The following is a 19,930-nucleotide window of genomic DNA, read 5'->3' as shown; positions in this document are numbered from 1 at the left end:
AAGGACATGCAGATTTGAGTACAAGTGCATGCATTGTGAAAACAGAAAATGCAGACTTGCTGCTTGCTCCAGGATACAAACTGATGTAAATTACAACAAATGGGTCCTGTCAGTTGCAGGAAAATATCTATTTCCATGAGCTAACAAAACTAGTGTCTGCAATATTTGCAGAATCCTGTTTCTGATTTGCTATCCTCAATACTGACAGACCTGACGCAAGAATAATAATATCCAGTCTCCAAACCCACTGTCTGAATATAAATCCCCAGAAATTGATTTGAAAATGTCCAGTGTATCAGCAAATAAAAGATCTATCACATCCGGATTTGGAGCGAGAGAAGAGACGACATACACAGCTCCACAAGTGTGCATTAAAAAGCAGCGCTTTGCAGGAGTTTTGGCATTTGAACAGCAGACAGGGTTAGAGTGGGGATTTGAGGCTTTAGCGAGGAGAGGCTCGAGTGAGAGAAGGCGAAAAGCCACAGGTAGATTGTTCTTCAGTTTATTTATTGTTTCCTTCTTTATAATTACACAGTTAGAGCAGCAGGATGTGGAAAGTCAGGTAGACCACCCAGAGTCCCTGACAATTTTACCTGCAAGAAGTACATCCAGCTGAATTGTCTAACAGACAGTGTTTAGGAGTTGAAGCTGGAAATGAATGAACTCGTAGGCTGAGGGAGTGATAGACAGGACATATAGAGAGTTAGTTACACCCAAGGTGCAGAATTCAGGAAACTGGGTGGCAGTCAGGAGAGTGAAAGGGGATAATCGGCCAGTGCCGTCTACCCCTTGTGGCCATAACCCCTCAACAACAGGTTAGATACTGTGGTGGTGGTGGTGGAGGGGGATGACGAAGCAGAGGAAAGTCACAGCGGTCAGATCTCTGGCACTGAGTCTAACTCTGTAGCTCAGAAAGGAAAGAGGGAGAAGAGGTGAGCTGCAGTGATAGGGATTCATTAACTAGGGGAAAAGAACAAAACAAAATTCCCAGATGGTGTTGCCTAAGGAACTGGATATATGTGTATTTGAATAGACAGGGAGTGATTTAAGATATTCAGCATGGCTTTGTGCATGGTAGGTCATATCTAACCAATGTTAGAGTTTTTCAAGGAAATTACCAGGAAAGTTAATGAAAGCAAGGTAGTGGATGTAGTCTGCATGGACTTCAGCAAGGCCTTTGACAAGATCCAGCACTTTCTCAACAATTTTCAGAGGACCTTAAAAAAACTGTAGAGACAAATGAAGCTGGAAAAGGCTACAAAAGCATTTCTGAAGACCTGAGTGTTCATCAGTCCACAGTAAGAGAATTTGGCTCCAAATGGAGGAAACTCAGTACTGTTGCTACTCTGCCCAGGAGAGGGCATCCTGCAAAGAGCACATCAAGAGCACAACGTACAATGCTGAAGGAAGTGAGAAAGAACCCAAAAGGTATCAGTGAAAGACCTGCAGGAATCTCTAGAACTTGCTAAAGTCTCTGTTCCTGTGTCCACTATAAGAAAACACTACAAGAGTGGTGTTCATGGAAGGACAGCACGGAGGAAACCACTGCTCTCAAAAAAAAACATTGCTGCACATCTCAAGTTTGCAAAAGACCACCTGGATGTTCCACAATGTTTCTGGGGCAATGTTCTGTGGACAGATGATACAAAAGTTGAACTTTTTGGCAGAAATGTACATTGCTCTGTTTGGAGGGAAAAGGGCACTGCACGCCAACACCAAAACCTCATCCCAACTGTGAAGCACGGTGGAAGGAGCATCATGGCTTGGGCTGTTTTGCTGCCTCACAGCCTGGACAGCTTGCAATCATTGAGGCAAATTTGTATCAAGACATTTTACAGGAGAATGTCAGGGTAGCAGTCTATCACCTGAAGCTTAATAGAAGTTGAATAATTCAACAAGACAATGATCCAAAAAACAAGAGTAAATCTACAACAGAATGGTTTAAAAAAAAAGAAAATTTGTATTTTGGAATAGCTGAGTCAAAGTCCTGACCTTAATCCTATAGAAATGTTATGGAAGACCTGAAACAAGCAATTTGTACAAGGAAGCCCACCAACATCCTAGAATTGAAGCAGTTTTGTAAGGAGGAATGGCCTAAAATTCCTCCAAGCCGCTGTGCAGGCCTGACCGACAGTTACTGGAAGCGTTTGATGTTATTGCTGTTCAAGGTGGTCACACCAGTTACTGAAAACAATGGTTCACATACTTCTCCCAACAAATACATGTAATATTGGATCATTTTTCTCAATAAATAAATGAACAAGTGTAATTTTTTGTGTTATTTGTTTAATTGGGTTCTCTTTATCTGGTTTTAGGTCTTATGTGAAGATCTGATTGCATTTTAGATCATATTTATGCAAAAAAATTTTAAAAACTGCACTGACACTGAACATACATGAGGTGAGGTGTGTACTCTGTATGCATGCAGAGCAGTAGGACAGGGACTGCATCAAGCAGCTGGCAGAAGTGCTGATGAGCATTTACAACCTTTCACTGTCCCAGGCTATGGTCCTGGCTGCTTCAAAGCCGCGACTGTCATTCCAATCCCCAAGATGACAGCGGCAACATGTCTTAATGACTACAGACCTATGACACTCAGTCCCATAGATGCCAAGGCAAGTGCATATCAACCCCACTAACCGTGAACACTGGTGCCCCATAGGGGTGTGTACTAAGCCCACTTCTCTACTCTCTTCACCTATGAGTGTACTCCTCTTCATGCTAGAAACTCAATCATCAAAGTTGCAGATGACACAACTGTGATTGGCCTAATCACATAAATAACGAATCTGCACAGAGAGGAGGTGCTGAACTGTCCACTCGGTGCAGGAATCATAACCTATCAGTCAACATCAATGCAAAAGAAATGATAATTGACTTTCGGAAGGCAAAAGGTCTCGAACAAGCCCCACTATTCATAAATGGTGAAGTAGTGGAAAGAGCTTTCCATTTCAAGTTTTTGGGGATGAACATCACCAAGGAGCTCTTTGAGTCCGTCAACACAACTTCAGAAGTAGGGAAGGCACAATGGCCACTGTACCGAGGAAAAGGATACGGAGAACCAGGACCAGGGAAAAGGAAAAGACTAGGAAATCAGTGCTGAGTGTGTAAATATATTAGAGCATTTAGAGAAGGAAGTGTTAGGCCTCCTAATGAGTATTAAGGTGGATAGGTCCCCAGGACCTGATGGGACTTACCACATGTTATTGAAGGAGGTAAGATACAACATTGCTGGGCTCTTGATCAGTATCTTTGTGTTCTCTCTTGCCACAGGCAACATCCCAGAGGACTGGTGAGTGGGTAATGTTGTACCTCTATTTAAAAAGGGAACTAGAGAAAATTCTGGAAACTATAGACAGGTGATTCTCAAGTCAGTTGTAGGGAAATTGCTAGAAAAATTCTTAAGGAGAAGATACATGAGCATTTGGAAACTTATGACCTAATGAGGGAGAGCCAGCGTGGTTTTGTGTGTGGGAAGTCATGCCTTACCAACTTCACTGAGTTTATGACAAGGTGATGAGAGAGATTGATGAGGGTAGGACAGTGGATGTAGCCTACATGGATTTTAGTAAGGCATTTGACAAAGTCTCTCATGGGAGGCTATTCCAGAAGATTAAGATGCATGGGATCTGCTATGAATTGGCTGTTTGGATTCAGAACTGGCTTGCGCATAGAAGACAGAGGATAGTGATGAAAGGAACTTACTCAAGTAATTAATGGCGTTCCGCAGGGATCTGTACTGGGACGTCTGCTGTTTGTGATATATATGTAGATGGGTGGGTGAGTAAATTTGCAAATGATACCAAGATTGGTGGAGTCGTGGATCGTGCAGAAGACTGGCAAAGAATACATGATATAGACTAATGGCAGATGTGGGCTGAGAAACGGCAGATGGAGTTTAACTCAGATAAATGTGAGGTGTTGTACCTTAGTAGGGCAAACACAAGGAGACAGGACACTGTTAATGGCAAGATCCTTAAGAGTGCTGGTGAACAGAGTTGTTGGGATCCGTGTTGGCTACACAGGTCTATAAGGTGGTTAAGAAAGCTTATGAAATAATAAACACAAAGTACACTGCAGATGCTGTGGTCAAATCAACACGTACAAAAGCTGGATGAACTCAGCAGGTCAGGCAGCATCCATTGAAATAAGCAGTCAATGTTTCAGGCCGAGACCCTTCATCAGGACATGACATGACATGACAAGCAGGAAATGCTTGCTTTTACTAGGTGAGGCACTGAGTTTGAAAGTCAGAAGGTTGTGTCGCAACTTCATAAAACTCTGGTTAGGTCACTTCTGAAGTATTGTGTATAGTGCTGGCTGGTTTAGAGGGCACGATGGGCTGGGTAAACTTGGGTTATTTTCTCTAGAGCACCGGAGGCTGAGGGGAGATCTGATAGAGGTTTATGACAGGCATCACACACAAAATGCTGGTGGAACACAGCAGGCCAGGCAGCATCTATAAGGAGAAGCACTGTCGACGTTTCCGGCCAAGACCCTTCGTCAGGACTAACTGAAGAGATTTGAAAGTAGTGGGGAGAGAGGGAAATGCAAAATGATAGAAGACCAGAGGGGGTGGGATGAAGCTGAGAGCTGGAAAGGTGATTGGCAAAAGTGATACAGAGCTGGAGAAGGGAAAGGATCATGGGACGGGAGGCCTCAGGAGAAAGAAAGGGGGAGGGGGGAGCACCAGAGGGAGATGAAGAACAGGCAGAGTGATGGGCAGAGAGAGAGAGAGAGAAAAAAAACAAAACTAAATATGTCAGCGGTAAGAAGGGGTGGAGGGGCATTAACAGAAGTTAGATAAGTCAATGTTCATGCCATCAGGTTGGAGACTACCCAGCCGGTATATAAGGTGTTGCTCCTCCAACCCGAGTGTGGTTTAATCTTGATAGTAGATGAGGCCATGGATAGACACAGCGGAATGGGAATGGGACGTGGAATTAAAATGTGTGGCCACTGGAAGATCCTGCTTTCTCTGGCGGACTGAGCATAGGTGTTCAGCGAAACGGTCTCCCAGTCTGCGTCGGATTGACACTGTGCTACCCTAGCTGCAGCAAGACACATCATAAAGCACTCCAATGGGTGATTAGCTGGCTCAGCACATCATTGGGACCTGAAGACAACTTACAACTCTCAATGCCTATGGTGTGCTTGTAAGATATTTAAAGACCCATGCTATCCCAGGAACTATCTGTTCAATCTCAGGCCTTCTTGTAGGAGATAAGAAATAGTTTAGCCAAGACAATGAGACTGAAAAACAGCTTCTTCCCGAGGGCTGTTGTGCAGCTGAATAATGCCACACCCCGGCTTGTCAATGGCCTTTGAGCGTTATGGACTAGCAAAGTCACTTTTTGTATGTAAACATGGGGATTTTTTTCTTATCTTTATTAAGCCATACTGCATGCATTGTAAATCTGTTTTGCATGGACTGGAGCAGAACTGCAATCTCGTTGTCTTGAGCAATGACAATAAAGTTCTGTTCTATTCATTTTTACTTTGCTCTTGTGTGCAAACTTACTGCATCAACTCCAGTCTCGGTTCAACTGTTCATATTCTGGCTTGTGAGAAGCAGTACAAGACCATAAGACATAGGAGCAGAGTTAGACCATTTGGCCCATTGAGCCTGCCCCACCATTTCACCATGGCTAATCCATTTTTTCTCTCAGCCTGCCTTCCTCCATATCCCTTCATACCCTGACCAATCAAATACTTATCAACCTCTGCCATAAATATACATAGAGACCTGGCCTCCACTGCTGCTTGTAGCAATGAATTCCACAGATTCACCACTCCCTGGCTAAAGAAATTCCTCCTCAACTCTGTTCTAAAAGGATGCATCTCTATTCTGAGACTGTGTCCTCTGGTCTTAGACTCTCCCACCATAGGAAACATCCTCTCCACCGTCTATCAAGGCCTTTCATCATACAAAAGGTTTCAATGAGGTCTCTCCTCATACTTTGAATTCCAGTGAATACAGGCCTAGAGCCATCAAATGCTCTTCATATGACAAGCTGTTCAATCCCAGAATCATTTTCATGAACCTCCTTTGAATGCTGCCCAGTTTCAGACCACCCTTTCTAAGGGGCCCAAAACTGCTCACAATACTCCAACTGAGTGCGTATTAAAGTCTCAATATTGTATCCCTACTTTTATCTTCTAGTCCTTTTGAAATGAATTCTAACACTGTATTTGCCTTCCTCATCACTGACCCAACCTGCAAATTAACCTTTAGGGAATCCTGCACAAGGACTCCCAAGTCCCTCGGCACCTCAGTTTTCTGTATTTTTCCCCAGTTTAAAAAATAGACTACTCTTTATTTCTTCTACAAAAGTGCATGACCACACACTTCCTGACATCTACCACTTCTTTGCATATTCTCCTACATTCTTCTATTTTCTCAAGATTACCCATCCTTCTACCTATCTTCATATCAGTATACTTACTGAATAAAGGATAATGCTTAGCATTAGTCTAATTGCAGTTTAGTCAAACAGCCAATTGTGCAGAAATAGCTCTACAGCAATACATGAGGGCTTTTCTACTCAGTAGTAAAGGAAAAGTCCAATTAGAGCTTCCACCAATAATCATTCATCCATCATGATCAAAATACTAAGCATGACACTGACTAAATAAAAAATATCCTAATGATGTCTATCATTTAAAATAAACATTTTCTCCAAAACAATTGAACAGTAAACAGCGAAATGTGTCAGTTGCATCAAAATCCCCAAGTACCGCCATGTTTCCAGTGCCAACAAAGCAGGCCCACAACTTGCTAACCTTAACCTGTACATCTTTGGAATGTGCAAACCCATGCAGTCACAGGGAGAATGTACAAACTCCTTAAGGGCAGACGCAGCAAATGAATCTTGGTCTTCCAATTGCTGACGCTGTGAAGTGTTACTCTGACCATTACGGGACTGTACCACCCACTATATGACCATGGCAGCTATGTGGAGACTGATGCTTTAGTTACCATTTTCCAAAGATAACAAAAGCCACTTCACATAGTCTCTGGGGTGCAGAAGGAAATCAGAGCACCTAGGATGTGGAGCTGAGAGACACACCCATTTGTCAGTGTACTTCTGTGAGGGAGGAGGTGGGGGTGGGGTTGGATGAAGGGATGTAGTATAATCTAAATTTGCTGATGAGATAAAGTGAGGCAGCAGTATGGCATATGAAAAGGATGTGGAGGCACATCAGGGACACACACCAGTTAAGTGAATAGGTATGGACATGCCAGATGGAAAATAATGTGGGGAAAAAGTGTGGTAATTTATTTTGGTAAAATAAATAAAGGCAGAGTATTTTTTTTAAATGACGGAAGATTGAAAGGTATCAGAGTGCAAGGAGATTTTCAACATCGATCACTGAAAATTAACGTGTAATTAGAAAAGAAATGGGAAGGTAACAGTATGTCGGTTTTCATTGTGAAAGGATTTGACAGAGGACCCAGACGAGATGCCGCCTGGCTTTCTGTATACAGGTCTTGTCATCCAGTACCAGTAAAAACAACTTGTGGTAGGAAGACTGCAGCAAAGGTACATCACATTGATTCATTTTGTGGAGAATCACCCCATGGCACAATTTCAAATAAGCTAGCTTCAGTGTCCCTAACTAATGTTCATCTTACAATCAGCATTGCTGAAACTTTATTATCCGATCATTATCACACTGTTGTCTATAAAGCCTGAAGAGCATGAATTGAAAGACAACATTCCCACCTTCCCTGTGAGTGCACTATAAAGATATTTCACTGGCTGCATTTTCACCAAGGACACCCACCAACCAAAACCAATTTCTTGCTGTTGTCATCAGGAAGGAAGTACAGGAGCCTCAGGACACACAGTGCCAAGTTCAGGAACAGTTATTACCCTTCAACCATCAGACTCCTGAACTAGAGTGGATAACTTCAGTCATCTCGACACTGAACTGATTCCATAACCAATGGACTCACATTCAAGGATCTCTGCAGCTCATCTTTTTGGTATTATTTACCTATTATGTGAATTTTGTATTACTGTCTTCTTTTCCACATTGGTTGTTTACCAGTTATTGTTGGTGAGTAGTTTTTTTTAAAAATTGATCTTACTGTATTTCTTTGTTCCGCTGTGAAATCCTGCAAGAAAATGAATCTCAGGGTAGTATAGGTATATGGTGACATATATACACTTCGATTTACTTTGAAGTTTGAATATTTTGAGAGATGATACTCAGTTTTTCCAAACTAATAATGGTGTAGAAACTTCCTTCAGATCTTTCAGTTTTCCAAGCACCTTCTTCCCAGTAATGGCAACTTCACACACTTCTGCCCCCTGTCACTCTCAAACTTCTGGCATACTGCTAGTGACTGATGCAAAATACTTAATACAATTTCTCCGCAATTTCCTTGTCCCCAATACTACCTCTCCAGCATCATTTTCTAGCAATCCAGTATCTATTCTATATATCTCCCCATCTTTGGCTTTTATACTGATTTTGAGTTCTTTGTCAGCCAAGGTTGCATCATCCTGCCTTTAGAATACTACTACTTCTTTGGGATGTATCTATCCTGCACCTTCTGAATCACTCCCACAAATTCTAGCCATTGCTGCTCTGCCGTCATCCCTGCTGGTGCTCCCTTCCAATCAAATTTGGCCAGCTCCTCTCTCATGTCTTGCAAATTCCCTTTACTCCACTGTAATACTGATACACCTGATGTTAGCTTCTCCTTCTCAAATTGCAGGTTGAAATCTATCATATTATGATCGCTGATCCCTAAGGGGTACTTTACCGTAAACTCTCCAATCAATTCCAGTTCATTGCACAACACCCAGTCCAGAATAGTGGATCCCATAGTGGGCTCAACCACAAGCTGCTCTAAAAAGCCACCTCATAGGCATTCTACATATTCCCCCTCTTGGGATCTAGCACCACCTGATTTTCCCAATCTACCTGCAATCTACAGGTAGATGGGGCTCATCAGCTGTGATTGGCAGCTCATCTCGGAGAAGGAAAACTCTGATCTCAAACCTCCACTGCCTTGTGGCTATACCCACTCATGGGGTAGGTTTCAGGAGTAAACCCCAACGGAAAAATCCAGAGCTGGAGTCCCTAAGGCAGTTCTACATTGAGTTCAAAAGTTGACTGGCAACTCCTGCAATGCTGCTGGTGCCAAACTGTATCAATCTCTGCCATTCCTTTGGATTTATCAGATGTGTGAAGAGGGGGAGCTTGCTACATGGGCAACAGCTTGCTCTCCATATTGTACTGTTCAGGCTTGCGTATCTAGATAGCTAGGACACAATATCCATAGTCAACTCTGACCGACAGAGGCCCATGCCATGATGCATGTACCTGCATATTGAAATCCCCCGTGACCATTGTAACATTGCCTTTTTGACATGCATTTTCTATCTCCCGTTGTAATTTGTAGACCATATCTTTACTGCTGTTTGGAAGTCTGTATATAACTCCCAACAGGGTATTTTTACCCTTGCAGTTTCTTAGCTCTACCCACAGCATTTCTACATCCTACGATCCTATGTCACTGCTTTCTAATGATTTAATTTTTTTACCAACAGCTTCCCCTCTGCCTACCCTTTTGATATGACGTCAAGATCCCAGCTATAATCTTCTTTCAGCCACCATTCAGTGATGCTCACAACGTCAAACATGCCAATATGTAACTGTGCTACAAGTTCAGCTGCCTTATTCTGTTTACAGTGTGCATTCAAATAAAACACTTACAGTATTGTATTCATTACCTTTTCGATTCTGCAATTCAACTCATCTTGCGATTTTTCCCTATCATCAGCCTCTCCTTGCTAGCAGTTTCAATACACTGCCTCGGTTTATAAACCAACTACCCCATCCTCAGCACTATCACTCCAGTTCCCGTCCCACTATCAAATCAGTCTAAACCTTCCCAAACATGCCCACAAGGATATTGTACTACTGGTGTAACTGTCCCTATTGCACAGGTCATACCTTCCCCAGAAGAGATCCCAGTGATCCAGAAATCTAAAGCCCTGCCCCAGTCCTGACAAATCATTCTACTCTCACTGGCACATCGGTAACCAACAGATTACTACTCTGGGGGTCCTGCTTTTCAGCTTTCTAACCTAGCATCCTAAAATATCTCCTCACCTTGTCTACCCATGTCACTGGTGCCAATATGTACCAGGACACCTGGTTGCTCACCCTCCTCCTTTAGAATGATGTGACACAATCCGAGATATTCCTGACTCTGGCATCTAGGAGGCAACATACCATCCGGGTGTCTCTATCACGCCCACAGAATCTTGTCTCTATTCCTCTGACTATGGAACCTTCCATCACCACTGCAGTCCACTTTACTTCTTCTCCTCTGAGCCTCAGTGCCACACTCAATGCCAGAGGATGAGGTTGAGGTTTCAGGGTACTTGGAGGAGTATGATAAAATAGGCCAAAGTCAGCAAGGTTTCCTTAAGGAAAACTCTTGCCTGACAAGCATTCTATATTTTAAGGAATAAAGTGCTAATCTATACAATGATTCCCTGTAAATCAGATCCTCAAGCCCTAGCGACATCCTTGTAAATTTTCTCTGCACTATTTCAATCTTGTGATCTCCGTCTTGGAGGCAAATGTCAGAACATCCTTCAAGAGAATGCCAGTCCTGACGGTGTGCCTGACTAAGCACTGAAACGTGAGCCAAGCAGCTGTCTAGAGTGTTCAAGGCATCTTTGATCTCTCACTACTATGGTCTGAGGTCTGCATTTGCTTCAAAAAGGCAGCAATCACACTGGTGTCCAAGAAGAGCAGAATTAACTCACATCTACAGAAATTAAGTGCTTCAAGAGGTTGCTTATATCTAGAATTAACTCCTGCCTGAGTAAGGAGCTGGACCTGCTGCAATGTGTCTACCGTCACAACAAATCTATATTGATCGCAATCTCACTGGCTCTCCAATCTACTTAGACAACAGCAATGAATACATCAGGCTGCTGTTTATCAATCAAATTTGTGTTCAATACCACATAGTGGATTCCAGTCAACTGAGACACATCAGGACCAGCATATTTCGGCCCAATTACCTGATAAGTGACTACCCCAATTATCTGAAGTTTCATGGAAACAGATTTTAAAAAGTAACAAATTATGTATTTAAATGTAATACAGAACAAATTAGAGCATTGCCAATACCACTGCAGTACTACAAATTTGTGTATTAGTTCCTAATAGTTATCAATGGAGGAATTCTTCTGACTGTATATGAACAAAATTAGTGGGCACCTACTGCAGATAATGGGCTGCCTTCATACAATCCTGTCAATATTGCATCCTCCAAATCTTCCTTCTTATCGCAACATTCAAGGTGATTGCCGATAATTTTTCGTAGTTTCGAACATGCTGAATTGGTGAGATAGAAATAGCTAGGAATGAAAATGAAACTGGCATCTCCAAGCCTGAATGCTTGAAACCGCACTGAGCGAAACAGCTCTGAATTATCTTCATTATTTCTCGCCAACTATCAGTGACAAAAATCACACCATTTGAACACAAACACATGCAACTGATGCTATTTTAAAACTGTTCGCTCAAAGCTCGATTTTGTGCCATTTTTCTTTAAAAACATCGTTCCGAAGAGTTACTCTCACCATGTTGTTGTACCCACTTTAAACTCAACTAAGTGACCACAATCTTACACAAGCAACAAATGAGTTGAATATCTGAGCTTGGAGTCTCTTGGTGCCCAGGAAAAAGTTGCTAGATTCTGTTCGAATACCAATATCTCAGTTCTCTCCTTCAGAGCAAGATCCAATGTAAATGCGCCCTTCTTTCTCAAAGTATTTAAACCACCAAAGCCAAACTGTGACTACAGCAATAGTAACTATGTTGCTTAGACCGCAGGAAGCTTGAGAAAATATGTAGAATTATTCAAATTCTCTTGCAGATTTTCACTGATGGTGGGCACACCTGAAGGGTGGTTGAAGCAGAGTTCATTACCGGCACAGGTCATGGTTGAATGAAGGAAAGGTGACACAAAACCTGTGGTCTACCAGGCAGCAATGATCCCTGTCCCCCTTCTGTGTGCTCCTGAAACCTGGCTTTACTGCATTTGACACTGGAGTGATACCACTGAAATTGCTCCAGACCCACTTGAAGACAGACCAAGGTCAGTGTCATCAGCCTTCACTTTGAGGAAAGGCAGTTGATTACACTGTCGATCACACATCTAGCACTGAACTCCTGACACTGGCTCTTTTCTCCAAGCTCTTTCAAGGGAAAAGGTTGTAAGGCATTCAGAGGGAAAGCTTCAAGGATGTATTTTTGAATTTTTGCCTATGTAAAGATTACATTTAAGAGCAAATCAACAGGCATTAAAACACTTTCACCATTAAGAAGAAAATTAGATCTTTCTGGGTCCTGATCAACTATCCTAAGGAAGAGTTCATTGCTAATGACTTGGTGAGCAGTTGCTCTTTTACTTTCTACGAAGGCACAGATGGCCATCCAGCTTTCAAGCTGGAGGATGGATTCTCCCTGGTTACTAACCAGGAGGGTAACATGAACCTTATAAAGAAATGATATAGAGTAGCTATGACAGCTAAGTTCAACCCTGATGTCCTCTGTAAAGAGTCTGTACATCCTCCCCATGGAATGCATGGGTTTCCTCCTGGTGCTCGTTTCCTTCCACAGTTCAAAGATGTAGCAGTTAGTAGGTTAATTGGTCATTGTAAATTATTCCATGATTAGGCCAGGGTTAAATCAGGCAGAACGGCTCAAAGGGCCTATACTGTGCTATATCTCTAAATATGCAGGATATCCCTTTCTCTAAAGAGCTGAAAGCCAACAACTGGGATTCCACAGATTCTCCATTGTCTGGCTAAAGTTGTCCCTCCTCATCTCTGCTCTAGAGGGATGTCATTCTGTCTTGATACTGTCTGTCACTATTGGAAGCATCCTCTCCACGTCCACTCTATCCAGACCTTTCAGTATTCAGTAGGTCTTGATGAGAACCCTCCCCATTCTTCTAAACTACACAGATTCCAAGGCATTAAATGCTACTTATCTGGGATCATTCTCCTGGAGGCTTAGACTGTTTTCCATGAGAAAGGGAAGGTTGAGAGGAGATTTGCTCAAATAAAAATGATGGGAGATCTGAGAAAATAGTGGAAAGCAGATAATGGGTCCAGGACTAGAGATCACAGCTACAAAATAGGATTTGTTGGAACATGAGAAAATTGTTTTACTCAATATCTGAAGGAAATATGGAATGCACTACATGTAGACATTATGGAGACAGATTCCACTGGGTGGTCTACAGGAGGGAGCTGGGTATATGGCCTAGACCACAAACGTTAACTGCTTATTCCTCTCCATAGATACTGCCTGACTTGCTGAGTTTCTCCAGCATTTTGCTCAAGATTTCCAGCCTCTGCAGAATTTCTTGTGTTTGTGATGCAATGCAACTCTCTTTAAAAGCTCTATTAGCATACAATGCCAAAATTAGTCATATGCTTCCATGATGAAGAAATCACCACCAGAAAATCAGAATTAAATTGAAGTTCAGTCAATGTTCATCAAGTCTACAAACACACCTCTCATCGTTTTGCAATACAGTCTGCCCTCCTTGTCAACCAACCGTGGATTGGGAAAACTCGGAAGTTCTCTCTCCAGCACTCGTTGCTTGAGCATGTACAGACTATTTTTTTCTTGTCATTATCCCCTAAATAATACAGTATAACAACTATTTACATAGCACTTACATTGCATTGGGTATTATAGTAATCTAGAAAGTCCCCGGGTTATGAATGAGTTCAATTCCTGAGTCCGTCTTTAAGTTGGAAAAGGTACATCCAGTATTATTTAGCGTCAGTTGGTCAAACATTTTTCTAAGTATGTAGTACATATTTTACCTTTCTATGCATATAAAACACTTAAGAAACATACGTATTTCAATAATTTAACCACTGCATTGCTTAGTAATAATTGTAGCTTTCATCGGGGCAGGGCCTTTCACATTCTCCATTAAAATTGTTCTGATCGTTGACTGACTACTGTAGCTTAACGCTTTTCCAATGACCAATGGCATTTCACCTCTTTCCGATCGCTTTATTACTTCCATCTTATTTTCAATCGCGATCGTGATTATTTTCATGAACAGAAACACTGTGGATTCAGAGCTGCGCCACCAGGTCCTAATGTCCACCGCACGGAGACATGTTAAATAAAGTCCAGGGTTCCGCTGGGTCCTAAAGACCACCGCACTGATACATGTTAAAAAGGGACTTGAGCATCCACGAATTTTGATATCCATGGGGGGGGGGGGTCCCCGAAACCAATCCCCTGCGGATAAGGAGGGCCAACTATATTTGTTTTAGGAACTTACAATGTTCATGTCTCTGCACTGTATTGCTGCTGCAAAACAAAATTTCACAACATTTAATTCAGTGCTAATAAAGCTGTTTGTGATTCTGAAGTCAGGCAGCATGTGGAGAAATAGTATGACCTGTTGCATATTACCAGTATTTTCAGTTTTTACTCCTGCACTCAGGAAGAATAACTCTGCCATTTTACCTGATTTGGGGCGGGTGTGTACAAATGCCCAATTGACCATTAAAAGCTCTGAAATGGCCCGACAAGTCAGACAGTTAGGCATGAGCACAAAATGCTACTTTTCAGCACTGCACTGATCCTAAATGTGTACAAGTTTTTAAAAGACTGCATTTTACAGCCTCTGTCACAACCTCTATTCAAAGCGCATACATCAAACAAAGCACAGGCATTTCTGAAACATTGGAGAAGCAGAAATTATGCAGTAACGTTCACATTGATTTCTTACTTTTGATTGCTATTTCATGATCCAAAGATAGTCAATGAAATGCGTGCCATGGTTTTAAAAATATAAACTTCAGATCAATTGACTCTGACTGCTCATTTACATCATACAGTGACCCCACTAGAATCATTAAATTGCAGGAAAGACAGAGGACATTGAACCTGATTCTTAAGTATCTGCCTCAGGACCTGGTTTCACAGCAGCATAATCAGATAAATCAAAGTAGGAACAAGGTAAACACAGACTTTTTACTGTCTTATACAGGACAAGTTGTCTTTCGTAAAAAATCCAGGATCAACTTTATTTGCCATAAACATTTACATGTATTAGGAATCTGCTGTGGTGTGTGGGGCAGGGTGTGACATTCAATGTTCAACACATTAAAAAATAAAGAATTATATAAAAATAAAGTTTTAAGTAGGGATATGGAATAAAAAGTACATATGTATCAGCATGTATTTACAATGTAAACAGTTTTAAATGGTTTAAAGTATTTGCAGTGCAGTGATGGAGGGGTAATAGATGGGGGAGGTTGGCACAAAGGTGGGGAACCAACTAGAATGGTTGATTAGAGCAGCGACGGTAACTGAATCCTCATCACTGACGCTGTAAAGCGTTATGCTACCGAACAATGTGAGTATGCTCTTTACAATGACAAACTTGCACTGGGGGACTTTGTAGAACTTGAGACATTTTTATAGCAACTCCAGCATATTTTTACTAGTAATGAAAATGATAAAAGTATTTGGTTCTGCAGGTTGTAATGTGCTATTATCACCTTAGCCTGGCACTGAATATTAATAAAGTCAAACTCCAGCCATGGAATCATTCCTTCTCAAGAAAACAACTCGTCTTTTTATCTGAAGTGTGCCAGAGTTTGCTCCACTAATGAATCTCTTCAAAATGATAAATTATTCTAATCACCTCAAGCACCATTTAAATCCCTCTGAATCGAGCAATGGTGTAACTGAGATGTTACTGGTTTGGAATAAGTACCCTTCAATAACTTGCTGGGTAGAGAGGTACTAAGAGAAGCTGAACAAGTAATTTCTATACAAGTTACAATACAACCACTTGGAAACAAAGCACTTTTCCTTTGTATTAGATGTGAAAAGGTGCAAGGAGCAGAAGCCACTTCACATTCACAAACACTAAAGGGAACAATTCACAGTGGTGATGTCATTGTTTTTTTTCCTTTCACGTAGCTTGAAACAAAGGTGGCAGGAGCCACACTCTGGCGAGTAGGAGTTTAGGAAGGACTTCCAACATTGACAGAGTTTCATCCGATTGTGCTCCTCTAAAGCCAGAGGTCCTCTTCCAAGGACAGGTACTAAATCCTCACTCCACACCACAGAGGCTACTTGATCTGCTGAGAATCTCCAGCAAAGTCTTGTGCAACTGTGCCCTCCCTTTCCCAATGGCAGGTTTACAGACTGGGTCTAGCTTTGGTGGAGGGACCCCTTCCTCCATCTGATGTGGAGCAGGGTGGGGGGGGGGGGGGAGATGAGGTACTTTCACTCTCCGACCCCGTGTCAGTGCAGTAGTCCACTTTTTTCCCTGCTGCCGCCGCCAAGCACCCAGTCCTGGGACAGGGATCCCAGAAACCTGAGTCGGGTCCCAGAATAATTCCTCGCCACACTCTGATCCCAAGACCCCAGCCTCCTGCTGAGACTAATGCCTACCACCTCCCTCTCCCTCTCAACCCGCCACTCCACCTCCCCCTCACCCCTCCCTGACCCTTCCCTTCTCTCCCCCACCCTCCCAACCTTTCACCCTGTCAATCCGCCATTTCCAAACTCTCTCACACCCCACCCTGACTCCTCCCCGTCATCCTGATCTCCGTTCCTCCCCTCCCCCACCCCCTGACCCCTCCCTTCCCTATCATTCTGACCCCCATGACCCCTCCCCACCCCCTGACCCCTCGCCTCCCCCACCCGACACCCCTCCCCTCCCCACCCCGACTCTCCCACCCCGCTCTCCTGACCCCCCCCCCTCCGTCCCCGATCACTCCCACCCCTTGATTGCGAGACCCCCGAACCCCGGACCCCTCCCTGCTCCCGACCCCCGTTCCCTCACCTCTTTGACGGGAGGAAACTTCTTCCGACACTCCAACGACAGGCTCCGCAGGTCGCTCTGCATGTTCTCCAGCAGCTTCTTCACGGCCTCGGGTGATGAGGTGGTCATCTTTCCCCTCCGCAGGACGCGGCTGTTCTATCGCCACCCCCCCCGGACTCCGGCGCTCCCCTCCCGGGCTGACTTAGGCTGCAAAACCCGAGGCCGCGGCGCGCACCCCCCACCGCCCTCACGCCCACAAACCCGCGCGCCTCCGACACGTCAGCCGGACTTCCGTAAACACAGGCCGAATGGGAAGTGATGCAGACACCAGTCGCCCTCAGCACCGTCTAGTGTACCGGAGGTTACAGTGCGGGCTGGTGCCCTCTGCCTCGCCGCCTGTCGGTCGGAGGTCGTGGAGGCGCCATCCTGCAGCTGGAGCGCCCCCCTGTGGTCCTTTAGGGTAAAACAATTAGGGCTACATGGTAATATTTATGTAAATGTCCAGAAAACCACAATACCAAACACCAGTAGGATAGTCCAACAGTTCCTAGCAATTGAGAGGTCAATGTGCATGGGTATGCCCGTACCTTAGGTTTTACCTGCATGAGCTGAGATAAAATAAAATTAAGAAAAAGCAGATGTAAAAATGTAATCATAAAGAAGGCACACCAGCGGCTATACTTAATTAGGAGTTTGAAGAAATTTGGTATGTCTAGCAAATTCCTACAGATGTACGGTGGAAATCATTCTGACTGGCTGGTATGGAAGTACCAAAGCAAAGAGGCTTCATCAAGGACGTCTTCCAAACATGGTGCCTCAGGAGGCAGCATCCATCATTAAGAACCCTCACCATCTGGAACCTGCCCTGTTCTCATTGCTGCTGTCAGTGAGGAGGTACAGGAGCCTGAGGGCCCAGATTCAATGTTTCCACTGTCTGATTTCCAAATGGTCTGTGAGCCCATGAACACTCCCTCACTATTCCTCTTTTGCACTAATAAATTATTGTAATTTATATTAATTTGTTATGCCTGCAATGCACCAACGCTGCCAAACAACAAATTTCATGCTTATGTCAGTGACAGTAACACACACAAAATGCTGGAGGAACTCAGCAGGCCAGGCAGCATCTATGGAGAGAAATAAACAGTCGACATTTCGGGCTGAGACCCTTTGGCAGGGCTGGAGAAAAAAAGATGAGGAGTAGATTTAAAAGGTGGGGGAAGGGGAGAGAGAAACACCAGAGATAAGGTGAGAGAGTGAAAGGGGGATGGGAAATGGTAAAGGGAGGGCCCCTTTTCCCTCTTCTCACCTTATCTCCTTGCCCACCCATTACCTCCCTCTGGTGCTCCTCCCCCCTTTTCTTTCTTCCATAGCTTTCTGTCTCTTTCATCAATCAACTTCACAGCTCTTTGGTTCATCCCTGCCCCCTCCCAGTTTCACCTTACCTCCTTGTGTTTCTCTCTCCCCACCTTTCAAATCTACTCAGCTTTTTTCTCTCCAGTCCTGCTGAAGGGTCTCGGCCCGAAACATCGACAGATCGACTGTACTTTTTCCCTCAGATGCTGAGTCCCTCCAGCATTCTGCGAGTGTTGCTCGGATTTCCAGCATCTGCAGATTTTCTCTTGTTTGTCAGTGACAATAAGCCTGACTTTGATTCTGTCTAAGTTCTTCTACCACTTTGTGCATTGATTCATGGAGGGAAGAACAGTCCAGGTAGCTGGGAATTAAACAAGTTTCCTTTGGACCAGAACCTTTACATTAACCAGCTTCTGTTTCAGCTCAAGAGCACAAACTGTCCATCCTGGAAGCTAGAAATTAATTGGAGTGTTTGGAGCATCTCTCATGAAACAAGATGGTTAGTAGTGCAATCACTCGAGTGGAGTATGATGTTCCGCTCAGGGGTTGTCTATTGACTGGTGGCTGTAGAGGCTGATCCGGGATCCACGTATTCTGGCGTAGCGTGGGCGAGAGTAAGTGGTGGCTGTTCAGTCTCTCATTTCACAGCAGCCATTTGTTCTCTGTGGTACGGAGGAGCACGTAGTGCAGCTCCCTCTTGGACAGTTTTCCTCCGGGTGTATCTCTCAAGTGCAACGTCTTCCCAGTTTTTAGATGGAGGATGTGTTGATGCTCTTTAGGCTGGTTTTGATGTTATCTTTGAAGCGTTTCCTTTGCCCAGCACTGACCTTGAAGGATCTGTTTGGGGAGACGCGAGTCAGACATCTGAATGACATGACCAACCCATCAGAGTTGGTGCTGCTCTGTCACACTGGAGATGCTGTTCATGTTGGCCTCCTCCAGCATGCGGAAAGATCAACTGGGAAAGTGGGCAAGGGAATAAAGCTTTGGACAACTGCTGGGATGATGAAACAGGACAGGGCGTACAGTGAATATCCCTGAGAGGTGTTGTCAAGCAGAGAGACTTTAGGGCACTGTTCTCTGGAAGTGATGACGGTGGTGTACTATTCTCACCAGCTGAGGCTGAGGACGCTGTGGCAAGCATTATTTGTTCATTTAGGGTCACAGTCTAAAATATTAACTCTTTACTGTCCTCCACAGATGAGTTAGAACATAGAACAGTACAATATAGACAGGCCCTTCAGCCCACAATGTTGTGCTGGCCTTTTAACCTAACCAAAGGTCAATCTAACCCTTCCCTCCCACATAGCCCTCCGTTTTTCTAGCCAGTGTGTGGGAAAGGCCTAGACAGAATGGATGTGTGGAGGATGTTTCCTATGGTGGGGAGTCTAGGACCAGGGGGCACATTCTCAGAATTGAAAGACATCTCTTTAGAACAGAGGTAAGGAGGAATTTATTTAGCATGATGGTGGTGAATCTGTGGAATTCATTGCCACAGATAGCTGTGGAAGCCTTCTCATTAAGTATATTCAAAGTTGATAGGTTCCTGATTAGTAAGGGTGTTAGCAGTTACGGGGAGAAGGCAGGAAAATGAGAGCGAGGGGGATTATGAATCGGCCATGATGGAACAGTGCAGAAGATCCAATGGCCTAATTCTGCTCCTTTGTCTTTAAAGTCTTGTGTGTAGAGTTGGGGTTGGGGTTGGCACTGGAA

General features: G+C 43.7%; 1 protein-coding gene across 2 annotated transcripts in view; it reads right to left on the bottom strand.

The window, feature by feature from the left end:
* The window catches only part of mon2 (MON2 homolog, regulator of endosome-to-Golgi trafficking), a 155,771-nt gene extending 138,648 nt beyond the window's left edge, over positions 1-17,123 (bottom strand). For both annotated transcript variants that reach the window (XM_073058733.1, XM_073058734.1), the window contains exon 1: positions 16,883-17,123. In XM_073058733.1, coding sequence (XP_072914834.1) covers positions 16,883-16,990 — 108 coding nt within the window. In that variant the 5' untranslated portion in view covers positions 16,991-17,123. The remainder of the gene's footprint in view (positions 1-16,882) is intronic.
* Between the last annotated feature and the right edge of the window lie 2,807 nt (positions 17,124-19,930).

Source organism: Hemitrygon akajei, chromosome 10 (genome assembly GCF_048418815.1).
Source record: "Hemitrygon akajei chromosome 10, sHemAka1.3, whole genome shotgun sequence".
Classification (NCBI taxonomy): domain Eukaryota; kingdom Metazoa; phylum Chordata; class Chondrichthyes; order Myliobatiformes; family Dasyatidae; genus Hemitrygon; species Hemitrygon akajei.
This window is presented reverse-complemented; position numbering and strand designations above follow the sequence as displayed.